The sequence below is a fragment of the Lagopus leucura genome, unplaced genomic scaffold (assembly GCF_019238085.1).
Source record: "Lagopus leucura isolate 7727_CA_CO unplaced genomic scaffold, USGS_WTPT01 Super-Scaffold_100001, whole genome shotgun sequence".
Classification (NCBI taxonomy): Eukaryota; Metazoa; Chordata; class Aves; order Galliformes; family Phasianidae; genus Lagopus; species Lagopus leucura.
This window is the reverse complement of record NW_024962262.1, coordinates 41,057,762-41,079,118: the sequence shown is the minus strand read 5'-3', so window position 1 is coordinate 41,079,118 and position 21,357 is coordinate 41,057,762. Positions and strand designations below refer to the sequence as shown.

Sequence of the window (21,357 nt, the reverse complement as noted above, 5' to 3'; positions counted from 1 at the left end):
GAAAGAATTTCAGATAGTGTTTATTAACTGAAAAGTGTGAAATTTTTAACTGCTTAAAAATAAATCCTCATAGGCTGGCTTTGCCAAGTCAAATTTCATAAAAGTGGCGCTACCCATAGTTAATATGCAAAAGTAGGTGATGAATAATTCTAGTGATAATTATAGAACGTTACTACGCATTAAAGATTAGCACCTATAGTAATAGAGAGTATTTATGAATGACAATCATTTTTCCATAAATAAGAACACTTAGTAATTATCACTGGAAAATATCATAATCTACTTTTTAAGAACTGACTGCATATATATGTATATATATTCATTTCTAATATATTAAAATATCTGTCCGTTATCATTCCCTTTGGCAAATCTGATTTGTGGTACAAAGCATAAACATTTTAATCACAGAACAAATTAAGGTAAGATATTCATTTCTCATTATAATAATGCACTATCGTAGTAACTCCATGCTTTACCTACAAAGTGCATGGAAAAGCTGACCCCAAACAGGTTTTATCAAAGCTCTATGCACACCCTGGGGTTATCAAAAAGCATCTGATTGAGCAGCCCTGAAAAAAAAACACTGTTAATATCCACTAATACCACTAATATTATGACTGTTCCGTGAGGATCAATGTACGAAGTCCAAACAGCTTTCCGATACTGCAGCTCCAAATTTAGTTCCAAACTAGTTTAAGAACATCAGTATCCAGTTTTGTTTTGTTTTTTTTTTCCACTAAAACCCACAAATTTGTTCATAGCAAGATCCTGTGCTTATATTGTCTGAACAAATTTTGAACACATTATGTAGTCTAGTCTATTCTTTATAGCATTTGTTAAACTATGCTGAGTACAGTTTAGTTGTAACACATATTATTTTCAAAGCCATATAAGCACTATGATATGTTTCCCTATCAAGTCTTATCAGCAAGTAAAACTATGTAATGGAAACAAAGTGAATCATTTACATTACTTCCAAGTTTCCGTTAACCTGAAATCATAGGCAACTAAAAGCAAGGCACAACGTAATACAAGCCTCAGGTTAGAAGTGAAACAGCCACTGTGGATTTCTGTTCATCTGAGAACTGCTATTAAACCTTCTCTGTCACCATTACAATATATTGCATGAAACAGCTAATTTTAGACACCTACTAGAACCCCATGGTGCTGGGTGTTACAATACAACAGTTTTCAAGACTAGTCATCATGTGCAAAAGTAAACGATTAAGTCTTAAAAATAAAATGCGTATTGGTTCTTGCAATGACAAGGCGTTTGCATTGCAGAAACAGTGTATATTTCAATTTCTTTTGGTCCAACAGAACTACTCTCCTGTTGTTTGGTGTCTTCGACCATTTGAATGTTGTTGTAGTTAACAGGAAACTGTCCACTCCCACCTGATACAACAGCAAACTCTCTGTCAACGTGCATATTGTCAGCATCGTCCTCAACTCCTCCATTCATCATTGGTATTAAGCCATCAAAGCTGTAAGCTGATTAAAAAAAGAGGTTCGCTTAGTCACTGGTGCACACTTGAAAACTCAGCCAACAAACAGATGAGTACTTTCGCTATTAAAACAAAAGCTTTTTACATACAAATCTAAATTGTTCACGTGTGAAAGCTTCTGACGTTTGAGATAACACATGTGGAATAAGCAAAAGGTGAGTAGCTGCACTTTCATTAATATCCTCAAAGATGCAGAATTACCACCGTACTTATCAGACTTTGCACCTATGTATCAAGCAATTACTAGGTGTAAGTTGACTGAAGAGTAATTTAGGTTGCCCAGATAGCACGCCCTGTGGATATAAGCAGACTCCATCCCAGAGAGCATTCAGTGTCAGTTATGAATGTTCCCCCTTTGCTCTCCTATTAACTCATGTCCTGCTCATGAGATGTTCCAGGGACCATCCGAGAACTGAACACAGATTTCTCTTGATAAAAGCCAAGAAGTGTCGAGACGTGGGAAATGCTTTAACAAGCAAAAAGGGTGTGACTGCACTACCTCTTATCAGCACCCTCCAGTGCACCCCTTCAGTATGAGCCCAACAGACCCTGCACTGTATTTTTTTTGGTGTCACACTTTTCTATACTCTGCACACACACAATATAGAGGGCTACTTCAGTAGACTGCAAGTCTTTTTGCATTACCTTTGGCACAAGGGAAACCTTAGTAAACGACTTGCTTTTAATGAACTTTAAGCAATTGCCAGTGTGTTTCAGGGCTCCAGAGTTAACATAGGTCTTAAAGGAGACCAGAGATCTTAGAGAAGTGAGATTCATATCACCCAGACCAGGAAGAAAAAGACATCTTCTCTGGATATCTAGATGAATATGGTGTGGAGATTCATGCTGGCATATGCAAGGGTGCACCCACTCAGAAATCCTCCCCATCTTCCTCCCACAAAGATAACCCAACAGCAGCCATGTCGAATGCCATGACATGCAGCTGAGCACCTCTTGCACGCAGCAAACTGTGTTGAGCTTGTACAGCACAGTGCAAAAGCCAGTCTGCCAAAGGCCACGGGCTAGATGGATGACGACTGCAACAAGCACACAAGTGATCGACTGGTCTGGCACAAATCATCTGCATTTCACTGTGTGACCCAACCGCCCCAGGAATCAAAGAGAGAGATTTCTGGAACTTACTTCAGAAGAACTGACATAAAATTCAGCTGATATTCCCAAGTTAAAAGTGGAAATGATTCAGTGTGCATTCTGAACGCAGACTTGCAACAGAGCTATGAATGTACATTTGTTCAGCTTCTGGAGCTTGTTCTCATATTGCATTTGTTTCCATCAGTCACAGAGCATCTTGTATCAGCACTGCATAAGTTTGAGGCTGAAGGCTTTTTTAATACTATGTGCCCAATAGCAGATTTGTGTGCAAAAAATCAAAATCGTGTACATAAAGTTCATCTCCTCTCCAGTTTAGCTATTCCAGGACAAAGTATGAAGCCTGTTTCAGTATTTTCCCCTACTCCACTGCTTACAATCTCATCGTAAACTGTGTATACCATGCCAAGGCACTGTGTAAGCTTTTCTCAATTGCTGTAATCTGGTCATAACTGCCTGCACTCTCTGGATATCTGGAATCCCATGTGCAAATAAATGGCAATGCTAAAGGCAAATCTGCCTGAATTTGCTCCTTTTTTTTTTTTTAAAGGCTAGCTAAGCCCAAAGACATACTGATGACTCCTCATTACTCACCTTTGTTGTTTACAAGGTGCCTCAAGAAAGGTGACTCATTCCCAACAGGCTTTTTATATTACTGTGATATTACTGATGTTGATGCCTTTGAAGGCAGACACTGCATCAGAAACTGCGAGTTTTGGATGCATCTCTTAATTGCTCTAAAAATCTTCAAGCAAAGGCAGCAGAGTTTTTACCTTGTTTGCAAAGGTGTTAAAAGTCATACTGGTAGTAAAACCTCAAAAAAATACCTATTCTGATTGCTTCCCTAGTATCTTGGTAATTGGCTAGGAGACCTCGTTCATTTGAACATATTGTACTTGTTTGCTTCTTCTGACTTACCCATTACTCCAACTCCTTACGTTGAAAGATAATGTAGATATTGCTATTTCATGGCAACATATCATAGGTGGCCCAGTGCCACTCCTGCAGATTTTGGGGAAATGCTACCTACTGACTACATTAGAATCATTTTCTGAAACGAAAGAGCTTGCTGGTTATGAATATCCAGAAGGAATAGCTCTTCAAGACCAAAGGTGTGTATCTCTGACTTCAAGCAATGTCTTCTCATACCAGAACATGAACGCACTGAAAACGTCATTCCTCAGCTGTTACGTCCAACTGCGTACTGCATTTTCTCAATCCAAGCAACTACTTAAAGACTTTATTCCTTGACACATCACCTTCCATTTACTTGAATAGGCGCTCTTCCCCATCAGGAATTTATTTAGTTTGGAACTAGATCAAGTGGTATATCTTAGACATGTTTAGCTTCAGAGTAAACTCGTTAATGCCTCCAATCCCAGGAGAACTGAAATGGTGGCTGGACAGTAAGTACTAAAGCAAATGCTACGGAGTGACAACGTTGTTGTGATTTATTTTATTCTTATCAGATTTTAAAATGTTGCTTTGGTCTCATTTCCACTCTCACTCCCTGCAGTTAAGCACCAGTTAAGCCCAGGTTTTTCTGGCTCACTGTAAACCATGCTTATTAGAACAAAACACAGTTTCACGAAGATGTCTTCAGCGATGGTCTATAGAGTCCCTATTCCATTGCTGGTACAGGAACAAAGGAGGTTTGAGTACAGAATGCTCAATTCCTCTTCAGTACGAGTTTAACAGAATGTCCACAGCAAGGCAACAGGATATTCTCTCATGTTATTCATGCAGTTATTTAAGATTTGAAAAAGATTTCTTCATATAGCCACCAAAAATATCTTCAAGGTATTATCCTATCATTGCTGGCAGAGAAAGAAGCAGCATCCTCATTGCACTGGACTGAATATGAATCCCTCAGATTCATTCCCACCTGATATTCTTGTATAATCTAACAGTTCCCCTTGGAAAGCGATCCTGGATATTTAGTGTACATTCACTTCATGTTACAGACACGATCCATACCAATTCAGAAACCTTTCTGTATCAAATTTATTTCATCCATCTTGCTTAGTAAACCATTTCTGAAGAATGAGTGAATCCCAAAGTGGAAAACTATCATCAGAACATCTGGGCTTCTTCGTGGATTAAAATATTATGTGAAAATATTACGAGAAGAAAGCGAGGAAAGCAGGAGCTAATTTCAGCTTCTGCTCTTCTATATGTTATTCTTGGTGTTGTGTAACTACAGCACTCTCTGGGAACAGAAATTTCTGAAGACGTCAAGATGATGACAGGGGGAACTGAGATCGTATGACATGTGTACACTCTTCAAAGAATGGAACAACTGTATTTACCTGCTTCTTGTATCAATGCTTAATTTAGATATGATAGTGAGTTTGTGAATAACACTCGACATCCACTCTGAAAGGCTTTAAAACGTTTATTTTCCTCTCTCAGCAACAGTGTCACCCCATCCCTTTTACCTCTAGGGTCTCACCTTCCGTTCTAGCTTTCTTTACTCCAGCAGACTCCACATCTTCAAAGGATCTCTTTCGACTTGTCCCACCACTGAATGGATTGGGACCTGCATTCTGATGACCCCCATTTAAGGTGCCATTGCTATAGTAACGATTCAGATGACAGTTCTGGAGGTTCAAGAGAAACTGGGCACATTCTTGGAAGCCCTGGGTATGTGCAAGGTCTGCTGCTGTCAGGCCACTGGCATTTCTCAAGCTGTACAATACAAAGAAACTGAATTACACTCATTCATCAATCTAGCTTGTTGCTGCTGCTGCCCTTACTGACTATCTATCTGCTGGCGATGAGAGAAAACATACACTTAGTAAATTTCCATTAAGAAATTAGTTATCAATCATAGTTTATAACTAACTTAACTTTTCTCACATACATCTGTCTTCTAAGCAAAATTTGGGAGACAATACACTTTAAAATAAAATCAATATACTATGTGCTTTAAGAAAAAAAAGCATCTTCCTATTTAAACTTCTCAAAATGCTTTAATCTAAAATAGTCTGAAGTACCTGGCTTTTTACATAAACTTCAGACTAATTAAAGCCTTGAAATTAACCATCTATGATCTTCTGCAGTTTATTTTGTAATCTATATCTTGAGTAAAAGATCAAATACTTGAAACAAACTTAACACGACTTGGCAATTGTCCATGGCATTCTGGTTTCTAAGGTAACAATAAAATATACACACATTAAGAAAAAAAAGACAAAGATGCTATACTTAGTTATGCTTTGCTTATAGGATTTTTTTTTCTGGTTTGTTTTTCATTTCAAAGTGTGTGACATCATAAGTGTTGGGACTTGCTTTCTTATTTGTATCAAGACTTTCTCCATGTACAAGAGAAATGATACCGGAATTTGAATACTCCAAAGCATCAAGAATATTATAAATGAAAACAGGTAAGATACACAGACTTATGAAGTTTAATTTGAAAAAGAGTGCAGCTATCACTTGTATTTAAACAAACATACATGTCTGTGCATAGAATACAGAATAATAAGGAAATGTGAATAAGTGGTGACAAGAGGGCTAAAAACAACAATACATCTTTCCTGATTTTTTTCCTCCTTTCCAATACATCAGAAAATGGATTTGTATCTGGGCCTTAAGTAATTCAGACAAGTTCATTACTTGAAAATTCAGAAACAGACTAGCCACAGAATAAGAATTTAGAGACTGACAAGACCTAATTCTTCTGTTGAAACTCATATGAAACAGAAATCAACTTATTTCAGCTCATGTGAAGAGCACAAAGAACAAAGCTTAGCTTTTCTTCCTAGAACGTTGCAAACAAACATAACACAATGCAACAGAAACTTCAGGAACATAAACTTGAAAAATAACCATTTTGAACAAAAACAACAGCTCAGTTATTTCTAATCCACTTTATATTTGCTGGCCCCTGAAAGGCACTGAAATAAATTTAGACAAGTGTGCAAGGCTGCATAAACCAAATTTTGAGAAAGGTTTGTTTCCCAGAAAAAAAAAAAGAAGAAGAAACAGAGATGTGATCTGAAGTTTCACCTATTTTATAATGTAATGAATCTGCTAAGATTTTTTTCAGATCTCTCCCCTTCCCATATCCTAAAAAGTTTGTTCCTAATACATGAAGAAAAACAGGAATATTTTAGAATGGGCTGAAGCACACTGGATGTAACGTTCTTGATTCTGACAGCTTAGAACTTTCTCTCTTAAAAATCTGAATTTAACCTATAATTTTCAAAATAATTCCTTTTGTCAGGAAATCAGTGATTAAAAAAAAAAACCACCAATCAAATAAAGAGATATTACAGGATCTAGATGACTAGAAACTTGCTGGCCATCTGCTACATAAGAAGAAAAAAAGAGAAAAAAGATTTCATTATAGAAATGAGAATAGAAATTGTTCCCTGCACTGACTACACAAGATGCAATAAGGAGCTCCATTTCTTATATGCAATCCATCTCTATACCGGTCCTTGATTATAAACTCTAATAATGTAAATTATTAGAAGGAAATCAAAGTAATCAAAGATTAATTTTGGTATTAAGAATAGTATATATGATGTGGATTGCACTGTCAAAATATCAGAAGGAAACTCAGAGAGGTAATTACTATATTGGAGTAAGTTTTCAACTACCTCAGTTATTAGAACGTCTCTTAAGAAACGCTTCATTTCTCACAGCTGCTTATGGGAAGAATTTGAACACATAAAGGGTATTAAAGTAACATGAAGAGGGGCTGTGAAAGAAAAGCAGTGAAAAACAGCTTTGGACAGCACAGATGGAATACCTCAGAAATTTTTATTTCTTGAAAAACCTTTTTTTCCTCCTATCCTCCATTTTTTATAAGTTAAAAATCCCTTCAGTTCTAGCTTTGAGCTGACTATCGCCAATCTTGAAATGGTTGAAGCTCAAAGAAACTCAAAATATACTATCTGATATTCAATCTTCAGGCAAGATATCCCTTTGTTTCTTCTCATCACGCCGCAAATGTGACAGCTCTATTTCTCTATTACTCATTATTTAAAACCTAGCAAGGCTGTTTTTTTGAAGAAGAAGAAAAAGAAGATACTGCACCTGAGGACAGTTTTGTTTCAGGTCTCTTTAAACTAGGCTACCTAGCTAAAATAAGATCAAGGAAATAACTAGCTAGGTAGATTGGTATTTTTCAAAATCATTTTACAAAACAGCTGCCAGCAACGAAAGTATGGAAGGATGGAAGAAGTAATATTAAAGAAAAGAAAATCAGGCTAAGCTTTGTGTGCATTACGTGCATTTCACAACTAGTCATCTACTAAATAGCATTTGCTGATTTGGTACTATTATTTTCTAAAGGCTGGTTGAATTTCTATCAAAGCAGGTATGTTCCAAAAAAGTAACAGTGAAAACTACAGCTCTGAAAACATAATTCCACTTACTGGCACTTCCTCCACACAGAACTGTGTCCAACACAATTCCGTTGCAGTGCTGACAAACAGAAGAAAAAACTGACTATACCTTACTGAGGATCAAATGCAGTTTTTGGTAGGTTGTTACACAGTTGATGCATTGTACACTTAGAAGGCACATGCATGTCACCATTTCCAAAGAAATTCATGAACTTGAATGAACAAATAAGTCCTGTTATCCTGTTAAGATTACTTAGCCTTCATTTTGCTTTGCAGTTCATTCACTATCTGTACTTTTATTCCTGCAGATAAATTAGAAGTATGATGTTATTTACCCTCAACCTTCTTTATGGGCTGAAAGCCAGGCACTGGAAATAAGGACATATTATTTACCTCAAAGCACAGAATGAGATGCTAACTCCAAAGCAAAGTAAGAAAAATACAATTGGAAAGATAGTTTTTCATACTATAAAGTTATTACAAATAGAAAAAAATTCACAAGAAAAATTGAAAGAAATCTGGATGCAGAGAAGTAGGTGACCTTAAGGTTCCTTGACAGATTACATTTAACAACTGAATTATTCTGTAGCGACAAGCATTTCATAAATGAGCTCAAAATATGCACTATTAAGAGTTAAAGCTCTGACTTTTGTATATATGTTTATTCACATACCTTATACAGTGCTCAAATAAGAAAACACTCTTACAAACCAATTCTTCTTCATCCACCAATTGATGTCCTCAAGGCAGTCTTCAAAACTAATTTTGGCATGAAGGGGACTCTCATTTTAATCTGCTTTTCTCCCTCCAGTTGACATCACAACCGATATCAAAGCAACTATGAAGACGATGCTACTGAAACTGAAATTTTAGGATGAGGCTGACCATATACCTCATTCATTCTTCAAAAGCAAGGGAACAACTACCCTGGCCAAACAGGACTGGAATATAGAAATGTAAAATTAACTTTCAATTCAGCTTTAGTTTAGGAAGATTTTTTTTTACTATCTCAATTCAAACGCAGTTGTTGTTTTGAGAAGCTCACTAGAGGAAGGAGAAAAGATCAGAGGCAAGCTCTCAGAAAATACGGAAGATAATTCCATCATCATGAGCTACAGAAAAAAAACAGAGAAAATAACTTGGAATTGCTTAAGTGCACCTTTTTGTAAGAAAGATTTACTTCAAGATAATTTAAAAAAGCCTTGCTCTCTTAGAAGGATCTGTAGAAAGATGAAGACCTGTTGTTCTTGCACTTAATTATGAATTATACTGAAGTTACATAAAAAGAACTTGATCCTAAGTTGTTCTGTATAAACGTGTTAAACTTATTGAAGGAAAAAAGCAAGTACATTTTAATGCATTTTTGATATTCACTACTTGAAATACACCATCTTCCACTTATAATGTCACATACCTTGAAAAACAAAACAAATGTTTGCTATAAAAGTCAACATTAAATCTCTTTGAAAAAACATTCATTACGTAGAAAAAGCTAAACGTAAAATTTTTAAATAGTGATCACATCACCTCCAGCTTACTTGTGTTTTTGTTAATGCCATGCGACAATCTAAGAAATAAACCACAGTTTTTGTATATCAATGTAATATCTGTTAAAAATACTGATCTCAATTATCTATTGTTAGTTTACAAATAAAGTAGATAATCGTAAATTAGGGTAAGCAAAGCATGCAAATCTATAGATTCTATATCTGAATTCCTAGATTAGCATTAAAACCAATCACCGCAACAAATACCTCAACAGTATGCCTTGTGTGCAGAAAGGAAGCGATACTGAACATTCAATGCCACAACTGTAAGGTTTTCGGAGAAGCACCTGTGGCAGTTTCAGCAGTTTCTATATGGAATGCTCCCCCTTTCTAGGATTACTTGAAAAAATCAAGTCAATTCGAATTACGTAGCTGTAAAACATTGACATGTGTAGTTTTCACAGTTTCAGAATCTTCTGTTTGATTTAAACGGGCAATGGTGCATAAACAGGAAACTTATAATCATAAGGGATCACATATTTGCAGGCAACAATATGATTAAAAGTTACATTAACATACATAAAGTGCTGTAGCACATTATTCATTATGTAAGCCATTATCATGTGACCACCTTAACAACAAGATACTACGCCTTTTATGCCTTTAAAGTATTATTACTTTCATCCTGAAACCCATTTGCCAGTTCTTCACTGAAATTTATATAGAATAAATTAAAATTACCAGTCAACCCATGGCTTCAATCACTTAAATTTAGTAGGCTGTATCTCAAAAGAATTAGTAACTATTCCTATATAAAAATTAGCAGATACAAGGATTAAAACAAAAGGAGAAAGAAAAAAAAAAAAAGATCAGAACACGAAAACGCCCACAGTGAGAAAAAAGTTTCCTATAAACACCAGCATACTAGTCTAAAATTTCTACAGCAAAGTGATTTTAGAAGACTAAACTTTAACTGTTTTAACCCTTTGGTGTCCAAATACAAAAGTTGCAAAATAGTTTTAAAACTTTTTTCAGATACCAAGATAAAAATATTCTTAACCAAACAGATGCGTGCCATTGCTGGGGACAGCTATAAGAAATCTAAAAATCCATGCTAGAATTACAACTTGGGCATCTACAAAAGCACAAGTTGGTGCCAAGTTTTTATTTCACAACAAAATGAGGCAGCTGAAATCATTTTAGACCTTTTCAAATCCTGGTTGAGATTCTCAGACATCCTCCAAAATCATAACGTGGTGAGTATCCTGGAAAGAAGGAAGCTCTCTGTGAAGCCTTTTTTTCTTCCCATCTTAGTGTCACGGTTCACAAAGGATCACGTAGCTGCACCTACTGACACAAGAAAGAACTAACTAACCACGATATATCACACTGGAAATACTACAGTCATCACCATCCAACGGTGATTTACTGCCTTGGTTTCTGGCTTAAGTGCTTTAAGAAAGAACCTAAAAGAGTGGACTTCAATTTTCAGTATCTCTTGTGGAAAACGTGAGTCATTCCCACATGAACTTTTGCCTGAAGAATATACCACTGTCTGACTTTGCCTGCTAGCAGCAGTTAACAGTAATTTTTAATTTATACCCTACTATGTAAGAGAGAATTCCTAACACAACTCACAAAAGGTATAAACGAATATGTTAACCTTTAAAATGATACAAAAAACAGAAGAGATCTTCACTACTGAAGTGAAAATGAAGGCTTCCTAGGTAAAGGTAACTAGCAACAACACCTTTCAATTAAGTGTCCTGTTAATACTGTAGCCTCTTTAAGTCAAAAGACAACACAGCCAGACAGCCATGAAAATCAGATCTAACACTGATGCTGCTATTATGTCTCTACAACCAGATCTCCAGTGCTTGCAGTAGGAAAGCATTATAGAAGACCATTAAGGAAAAGTTCAGATCAGACTCTGACTTAAAAAGATCAAGTCTTGTAATGCAGATTCTGGAAGGTGCCTCTGATAGAAGCAATACAATCACCTTATTTCTCTTTATACTAATTGAAAGGCAAATACAGCCTAAAATTTGAAAAAGTAAGAAAGCAAGCTTCTTTGAAACATGCCAAATACAGAAGAAAGTTCAAGAGAGTTAGTAGAAAAAACATGGACTTTTGCTTGGGAAAACTAAAGAGAGAGAAATTCCTTTTAAACAGATATTTTTGTGCCAAAGGGAAGAAAATATCAGGAATGAAAGAACTAATCAGATGGACTTGCTATTTCTCAGTAATAGACAAGAAGAGAGAAAGATTTTTCAAACTACAATAAAATGTTAAATTTTTGGGACTTGATACTCTCACTCACACAGAAGTTTTTTTTGGATTAAGAAAATACTGATGCACATGGAACATGCACACGGAAGCTTCAAGTTTGTTCAATTTACACTGTCTTTCACACTAAGGAAGGCTTATCTACCACATACCAGCAACATCTTGCAGAATACATAGAAGGAATTTGTATGAAACATTCTAGCTAAGTAATAGCTCCCAAAACTCTTCAAAAGGCTCGCTAACCCTCCATGCAATGAGATACAACCCGTAGCATAAGTCACACAGCAATAGAAAATCCTTTCTGACCAACCTGAACATGTTTTGGGCCTATGTTTTTTTTTTTTTTGGTCCAAGTCCAAAGAGACTTGCTGAGCTATGATCAACCAAACTGAAAAGACCCAAACTTGAATAGCAAACAAAACCCATATCAACACATTTACAACCAAAGGTGAACCACAACTCATTTGCTCTAACAATTCTCCAATCACAAACTCAATCAAAATTTATCAGCAGATCAAACATGCCATTCATACAGATCATCCCCACCATCAGTGTCAAGACCAACCATCAGAACCGATAAGACTGTTGTATTTGGGAACATACTGTATCCTTGTTTCTTTCACTGTGTTTAATACATCTTCTACCCAAGTTCCTCTTTGTAACACTGGCCTCTCACCTACTTGCTGTAACCAGGAATAGTTTATTTTACAGAAAAAAAAAGACCTGTCTGAAAGGAAGCTGCACAGGAAGGAAAATCACTTCCAATAACAGAAACAAGCAAACAACAACCTTGACAGAAATCTAAGCTACTGAGATTTAAAATTCTTACTAACACATTATTTTTCTTCACCCAGTTCTTTTGGACTGAAGTCAATAAAACCACCATAACTCACAGAGGCTTGTCACTAATGACTAAGCTCTCCTGTGAAGCTGGATTATAACCCTGTGTTCTTTCTTCACATTTCAGAAGGGTCACAAAATATCACTGCTTTAATGAATTTACTCATAAGAAGTGCAACTTCTTGCACTTTTCTCTATTCCTGAGCTTCTGTCAACAACTGCTTCCCCTAAGAATATTCCACTCTGAAACTGAACATGAATTATTGAATTTGCCTCAGCTTGAAGTAGTCTGAGCTTTATAAGTACCAAACAGATTGTATATCAATATACTAACTAACCAATTATTATAACTCTTATTTCTAAACAGTAAGAAGCAGAAGCATTATTTTCAAGATGGGGTTCAAGACCGTAAGAAAGTCGATGTTGCTTTTTCTATAGTAAATCAATAGGACAGCTTTGAATGTACAACCATGACATAATAATGACTGTTCACATCACACATATTGTAACACCACAAACAGACTGCAGACATATATTTAAAATTGGGTCGTTGACTAGCTAGGGAAACAAGCACGTGATCAAAAAGTAACAAGTTTCTGCTAAATTTTTAAGAGACCAGGAAGAAACCCAGAAACATGCAGCCTCACTTTCCAGCACAAATGAACCAAAACAGATGGCTAAAACCTGAGAGAACAGGCCGTAAGTTTCCCTGATAAGGAAGCTGACAGAAGTAGTAATGAAGCAATTGCTGATTTCTACTTTGTTTATCCTCCTGAAATGTACATAGCTCTGCCTGTCTGCTAAAGGGACAGAAGAGATTTTGAAGAAATTTCAAAAAGTAAAGAAGTCTCAGAGGTAATAAGAACAAAAGCTGAGATACTGTAGGAGTAGCCATAATCAAGATTTGAAAAGTGTCCTATGACCAGAGCATGGGAAATCCAAACAGAGAAGTATCTCTTCAGGGTCTTGCAGCATCCCCTCATGGCACAGTAAAGTGATTTTTCCAAAAACCTTAAGATTTCTGGCAAGAAAATATGAAGATTCCTACCTCAGTATTCAAGTACCTCGATCAACAAAACCCTGGAATGACCTAGTAATCATGCTCAACTGGATGCATGTCAAGTCACACAGAATCACAGAATATCCCAAGTTACAAGGGACTGACAAGGATCACTGAGCCAGCTCCCAGTCTTGGTAGCACAGGGGCTTGTAGAGGTGGCTTCTGCAAGAGGAGGCAAGAGGCTGCTTCATGCTGAACCTGCTCCAGAGGGGCCAGCACAGGCACAGCTGAGCCCATCCTAATCCATAAGGTACATCTCTCTATCCCAAAGAAACACTGCATTTGAAACTTCTCTCCTAGCTCCAAACCAATTCACTCTGTAATGCACAACTGTCCAAATGACAGTTCCAGAAGATCTTTTATTCAGAAATATTCAAACTTGCTGTACGAGTGAACTGTATGGAAACACACACATGGAGAGAAACAATTAAGTTCAAATTATTATAATTAGCAGCTGCCTTTTCCTGCTTTCTTTTAGTTAATAGTGTCCTGCTTTAATAGCTGATCTTTGTATTTTATATACATATACACATATGTACTGATACAGCCTTTGAAACCGTGTAACTCAGCATTTCAAAAATCATGTAAAAGAGCAAAACAAAACATGGCACCAAGAAGGCTTCTCCTCTTTAAAGAGCTGTGGATACTAATTTGTCACCATAGCAAATACACAGTTAACCATACATAAATTGCATTAATTATGCTGTTTCAGCGAAAATCCAGCAGTTATTATGGATACTTTAAAAAAAAAATACTATCCACATTAAAAATCATTTACACAGCAAACCTTTTCACTCATATGAGGACATTGTGACCACCTGCTTCCCCCTCTTCAAGGGTCCATGAATACCATAGTTAGTGGAGTAACCATTTTTATGGCTGTAGGACATACTGTGCACAGAATATGCTTCAGCTAAAATGAGAAGGTAAATACCACAAAAAAATCAAAATATTTTCACTAGGGTACAATTATTATTTTTTAATATTACTAAAAAATTTACACAGGAATAGAGTCCCAAATTCTCTCTCATCAATTAGAAAAACAATGCAAAACTTCATGAAATTTAGAGACTGTAGGATATAGTATTTCTCTGTAAAACTAATACACTAACAAGCCTGAAATGAAGTAACCAGAGCAATTCAGGTGAGACAATTATTTTATCCTTACTAGACTACCATCAATATTCTTCAGCTTCCAACACAACCAAACAAGTGAAGTATATGGGAATAGAGTAGACACCAATATCAAAGATTACACTAGTCCAAGTAACTTCATTGTAACAGCAGTGTTTCAATAATTATTCATTAGTAGAAAATAGCATTTTGAAGATGCTACAAAAATCAGGAAATCAATATAACCATTACAGATATGGGTCCAGTTTTCAAATCCAGGTGACCCAAAATTGAATCATCAGAGAAATACTTATCAGTTTGGCCCAATTTAACATACTGACACTGAAAACTGCATTCCATGGAATAAATCTCCAACCCCAGTCAGTCAATTAGCTATCTCTCTTAGGTGACAGCAGCAGAATTTCATCCAAGTCTTGTTGCTCTAAACGAGAAAGAAACATGGGGTGCTCCGCAAGCCTATTGCATTGGCATCATTGATTTTATGGTTTCCTGGATAGAATCTCATACTTTATTTATCTATAGAACCTGTGAGAAGTCTATCCTACTGTAACATAGATAGAATTCAAAGTTAGAAAACAGTGAATTCAAACAATTTCCTTTTCACTAAAACTGCTATAAAATCTATGTCATTTCTGCTGCCAAGAGCTTTGGTCAAAGGCAAGAAACACACTCCAAGGTTTCTGACTGTGGCTTGCAGATACGATGTTTAAGGGAGCAAAATCCAAATTATGTAAATTTAAGCTGCAGCCACAAATCCAACCTCAGCCATTCATCTCCTGTTTTTTAAAGTCCTATGGATGTAACAGCTTCTCTTCATTTACATCAGACTCAAGTCACATATTTCATGTTGTTTATGTACTTCTTTTGCCTGGAAACTTTCTAAAAACCACAAGATCGTATGCTAATTGATGATGATAATTAAGGTTTGCTCAATTCCACAGTAAATTTAAATTCATTTATCAGAAAGCATCTGGAAGCGAGTGCAAAATGGGAATTTATTAATTTATTAATGATTTAATGAACTTGACAATAATTTACCTGACAGCTGCATGAGTTATTTCAGTGTCATCATCTGTGAAGAACATCTTTTCATATAAAATTACTTGTTGATTACTATTAACACAAAAGGTTCTCTATTTCCTGAATGCTCTACGATACCACTGAAAATGTTAAAATTTATGGTAGATTTATCAGGGCAGCATTACAAAACAGTAAGATGGAAACCAAAGGGTAAAACAAGGAGTTAACTACATGATTCTTACTTCACTTTCAACTCAATAGTTTCACATTGCAGGTCAAAATACAACAATTAGTTACCATTTAAGATAAAAAGTCTAGTTCTAATTAAAACAAATGGCTAAAGTATTTACATTATAAGCCATAGAGCTTATACTCAACATTTCTAGGTGAAAACTGCATCCATTTTGTCCATGCTGTAAGTTGCAAAAGTTTGTGAGATTTTCTGAATGTTTTTGCAGTACATAAACCTTTAAAGAAAAAAGTTAAAAGGGCAAATATACACGATTTACTAGCAAACAGTATTTAACTGCAAAAAGTGTGCGAGATGCTATTTTGCACGTTTTTGCATTGTTTTCGGCATTTATTTACCAGTGTAAGGTGTCAATTGATTGTAAAAAAAAAAAACAAAACCAACAAACTACATAAAGTGTACAGTTTGGGGCCATCTCACAGAAGTGGGGTACATTTTTTAATACATCACTTAAATACAATACTAATATAGCACACTGGTATCACTTCAGTAAGGTAAACTTTATTACTAGACATGCAAAACATCTTGGGCTTTACTACAGTTGAACATGTCTAGCTGCCTTTTAATCAGGTGGCTGCTGTTTTGAGTTTTCTTTCTGATATTAGTATCTATGTTTACCAGTCTAAGTTAGTCAGCTAAACGCACAACAATCAACAACAACAACAACAACAACAACAAAAAACCAACCACCTCACTTACTCTATTTGCGCACCGTGAGCCACAAGGGCACTTATGGAATCCACACTACCAGACCGTGCTGCTTTATGAATAGGAGTTTCACCAACATAATCCTGTAAAGACAAACTACATTTTGTCAAGCATAATAATCTTTCTAAAAACGACAGTCTTATTTTTACATTATTCATTTTAATTAAGAAAGCAGATATAATAAAAGCAGCATTTATTAGCTAGCAAATATATCAGGTACTTTATGAAATGTTTTTTGCAGTAGGCTCTTATATACTTTAGGTATTTAGCAAGAAACAATTATAAAGGCATGAATCTCACACAATGAGCCTTTATCCAATAACTAGATAATCAAAGTCATATGCAGCAAAATTTGTTAGAAAAGATCAACACATGATACTGTAACGTGTTACTCTAACATTTATCTCCCAGCATTTTAGTTCCCCAGTACCCCGCACTTTGCAGGCCATCTTGAATTCAGAAGCAAGGTGGCCAAGTTCGTGGGACTGCTACTACTTTGAGATCCTGCTGTCACTCTTACTCAGTATTGTATGGCACAACAAATACTCACCAGGTGAGAGCTATCTAGTGCACCTCTACAGTAACATAAGCATGCCCAGAGCTCACAGGACAGGTCAGATCTCTCCTAAGATACACACATTTGACTTACGTGTTCTATCTACCATTCTTTCTGTGTAACCTTTACTCGTTTAAATTCCATTAGTGCTAACTAATAAATTCAATCACTTCAATTTTTATATTAAATGCAAATGTAATAGGAACACAGTATGCTTTCCAGGTCCTCTACCCAGCTTCACACGTAAGAGGGAAAAATCTACGCAATTTTATATATGCAGTTGGTAAGCAGCAGGTGAATTCCACGCATCATGACCTACAGGATGCAGATGAAATTCAGTACTTGCAATTAAATTAATAATTTATTATTAACTTAATAATTTTACTTAATGTCAATAGTAACTGAGTAGTAGGAAATAGAAGAACGTGAAATGAAAAGTGACTTTGAGGTAGCAAGTAAACGTTCAGTTACTGTTTTGTTACATTCTATCACAGTCCTCAACATTTCCATTGCGTAGCAAGCTTTCTGTTATTCCTTTTTTCACTATTCTTCTTTTAGTGAAATACCAACACCAGCTTTACTAAGTCAGCAGTCTATACACAAAACAGTGGCCCATGCTTAGCTGTGCACTACTGGCTACGCTGTCAGCTCTGAGACATGAATATATTCAAAACAGGGTCACACCACCGTCTTCACGTAAGGTAGTAAGCATTGGAATTTTTCCACCAAGCTTCTGAGAAACTCAGTCACGTTTTCTAGACCATGTAAATGTAACTTGGAATGAAGGAAAGAATTTTGGATTATGTTCCACATATTCAATTTGCTAATTATGAATTATTTTTTTTTTTAAACACATTAGAAATTCATGGAAGATAAACAAGTTTATGACTGTATAAGACACATATTCAGCCCCAGCAAGGAACAGTCATGGAACCAGAGAAAGTTTACCTTCTTATTAAATTAAGGATAATTGCTGAGGTTGGCAAAGAGTTCGGAAACAGAAAAGAACAGAAAACTTCTTGTAGTCCATAGGTATTAGGAAAGAGTGATAAATTCCTTCTTCCAAAACAGCTGTATCTCATGAACAGAAGACAGCTTAAGATGATGAGGCACACGGACAGGCTGCCCAAGAAACTCAGGATGCTCCATCCCTAGAGGTATTCAAGGCCAGGTCAGATGGGGCCCCGGGCAGCCTGACCTGGTGGGTGACAACACCACTCACAGCACATCGGTTGGAAGATGATCCTTAAGACCACTTGCAAGCTTTGTGCTAACAAACTTTATATCACTTCTTTTATTTATAGTTTTTCTAGAAGTTACAGAAGACTGATAAGCCCAATGGAAGACAATTTTATTAGCTACATGAAAACCCATCTGGCACTAATGCATCCAGAAAGAATTTTTTTTAGTGTTGGAATAAAGTTTCCCATCACAGCAACTGTCATCAATTGCATCACTTTGTTATGGTTTCCATTCCCCCATTTCTTTTAAACAAATTTAAAAGAAAATAATTTTTTTTTTTTACACTTCTTTTTCATTGTTCAGCATTAGTATTTATAGCCTCACCTTTAATTCAAAAGATACTCATCAATACGAAGCTCAGTTTAGGACAAATCAGGTCACCTTGCCAATGCGTATGATGAAGGTGACAAAAACCTCTACTCATTCAACAGATCTGTTGCCCACAGTAAGAGCTCAGCCAAATTATGAAGTACTGCCGCTGGGAAGTGATAGAAGGATGAGAAAGGACCTTTGCAAAATACTCCTTGCCACATTATGAGAATAAACTATGCTTATTAGCTGTCCTAAACTTGTCACTAATAACCAGAAAAACAGTATCTCAGAATGTATGTCTTGAGAAGGACTTCTTTCAATCACTAGCCCAGAAAGGCACGCACTTCCTTGAAGCTAAGGAATTGAGAAAATAATTTGAGAACAGAACAGATTTAGATTGTAATACTTTTTTTTTTTTTTTTTTTTTTTTTTTTTTAAATTACCACACCTCATGTTCTATATTCACTAACATTAGTTACCTTCTTCTGAAGTTCTCCTGTGGAACCACAACTATTTGCTCTCCTTTTTATCTAAAATAGTTTCCTAGCTTTATAAAGGAATTCTCTTTGGCTTATGAGCTATAATGAGAGGAAAAAAAAAAAAAGGGTTTCCACTGCAAAACAGCTGCAAAGCTTATGTATTTTTTCAACAGAAAAAAAAAAAGAGGAAGAAGCATTCTACAAGACTGAAAGCAACTTTGTTAACTGAACAATTGGAGTGGATGGCACTAAAGAGAAAATGCACTAAGATAGAGGTTTTTCCAAGAACACGGTCTAGATTAAGTTTTGGGGTCCCCATTTACTCTTCTTACGTAGCACTGCACCAACTGACCAGACTTCTCTCATAATCCAGAAGTCACATAGCAAACAGATGTACAGGAAAAAATATTTCCTAGTATTAATACAGCATTCAAGATAATACAAATTTGTTTGCTTCTGTGAAGATGATATTTTGTGTACAGTGCTTCTGAACAGATGGAAGTGTCACAAGGCACCATGAACACACTTCCACACGCTTTCTGCAACTCACTGTCACACCACATCCTCCTCCGTCCCCTGGGAGGATTGCTACTTCTAGTTTGCAAAGACAAAGCTTTTCTCCTTTATTCAGCTTGGAGACATACTAGATTACATTTGATGCTTTTCATTTTACTGACTAGCTATATAGTTTAATTCCTTATTTTGCATTTATAAACGTGTCTGAGGAATCTTTTGTTTCTGTTGATTATTTTTTCTTCAGTGAGTTCATCTCAGCTTGGTTAATCAGTTTGCCTTTCATTTCAATGCTGCTTAGCCTCAAAAGACACCTCCTTTATAAACCTCTCCTCAGACTCTGAGTTTCTCCAGACTTCTAGACATTTTTATTTGTTCATCAGTTCATTTTATAACACTTCCTCCCCTTCGATTTCCCCCAGTTCTGTCTTTTTAGAATACAAATTTGTTGGTGTTACAATGTTCCAGTTGAACTTGGAGGAGAAAGTGGAAAACTTGCTCCTGAATGATTCAGTTAAGTTCATACATTTACTTCCCTTCCTTCTGAAAGTTACTTACCTGCTTTTTTTTTTTTCCCTTTCTTTCTTAAAATACTCCCATGCACATTTCTACTGAAGGCTTTTGAACTACACAAGCAGTTGTATAATGCTTCTAGTACACATTTAAGACACAGAAGCACTATTTTACCTGACAATAAAACCAATACCATCCCTTATTCAATTGATTCTATTTCAAAAGCCTGTAACTGACCACACTCTCAAAAAGTGGTCAGATTTCCTAGACCTAGAAATCTAACCTGTCTGAAGCCAGAAAGCAAAAGCTGGGAAGATGCAACTTTTTCCCCACATTCTTCAGTAAGATATGCTTTGAATTCACAATTGTTTTACCTTCTGGATCTTCAGTACAGATGAGAAATAATGCTGTTTTTTTTAAATCTGGATTTAATCCAGCAGGCATAGATGGTTAACAAAGCTACTAAAACACATAAGAAATGACATTTTTTTTTTTCCTCACCAAGGACATTAGTATGTTTACAGTTGTTGCCAGTATAGGTGTCTATATTTCCTATATCTGTCTGCCCTCACTACCAAATTATGGTAAACTGGTGGGACGTAAAGTTAACATCACCTGTAGGGATGGAGTATTTCTTAGCCCTTCCCCTTAAGGCAGGCCACATGACATTCTTCTGCTTACTTTCCCCAGTTATGGAAGGTAACACAGAAGAAATATTTGATGTACCGAGGTCAGAGGAAAAATACACTTGAATGAAGGAAGAGGCTTTATCAGAAAGAACTTATGAATATCTGCTGCATTATCTTGCACAACAGCACAGAATCAGTCTGCATTCTGACGTGGATAGAAGCAAAACAAAAAAATCAGGGAAAGTAGCAGCATAATTGCTTTGTACTGTTAGAGAGAACTAAAACAGGCGGGAAGCTAAATGCAAGTTTTGACTCACAATATTAAGAACTATTAGTAGGCACTGCTCATTGAATAG

The 21,357-nt window shown here is 36.0% G+C and overlaps 1 protein-coding gene across 2 annotated transcripts in view; it reads right to left on the bottom strand.

Moving 5' to 3' along the window:
• Nucleotides 1-21,357, bottom strand: part of ANKRD10 (ankyrin repeat domain 10) — a 34,188-nt gene that overhangs the window by 3,142 nt on the left and 9,689 nt on the right. For both annotated transcript variants that reach the window (XM_042866355.1, XM_042866356.1), the window contains exons 3-5: nt 16,749-16,840; nt 5,068-5,303; nt 1,396-1,491 (exon numbers count right to left, since the gene is read on the bottom strand). In XM_042866355.1, the coding sequence (XP_042722289.1) occupies nt 1,396-1,491; nt 5,068-5,303; nt 16,749-16,840 (424 nt within the window). The remainder of the gene's footprint in view (nt 1-1,395; nt 1,492-5,067; nt 5,304-16,748; nt 16,841-21,357) is intronic.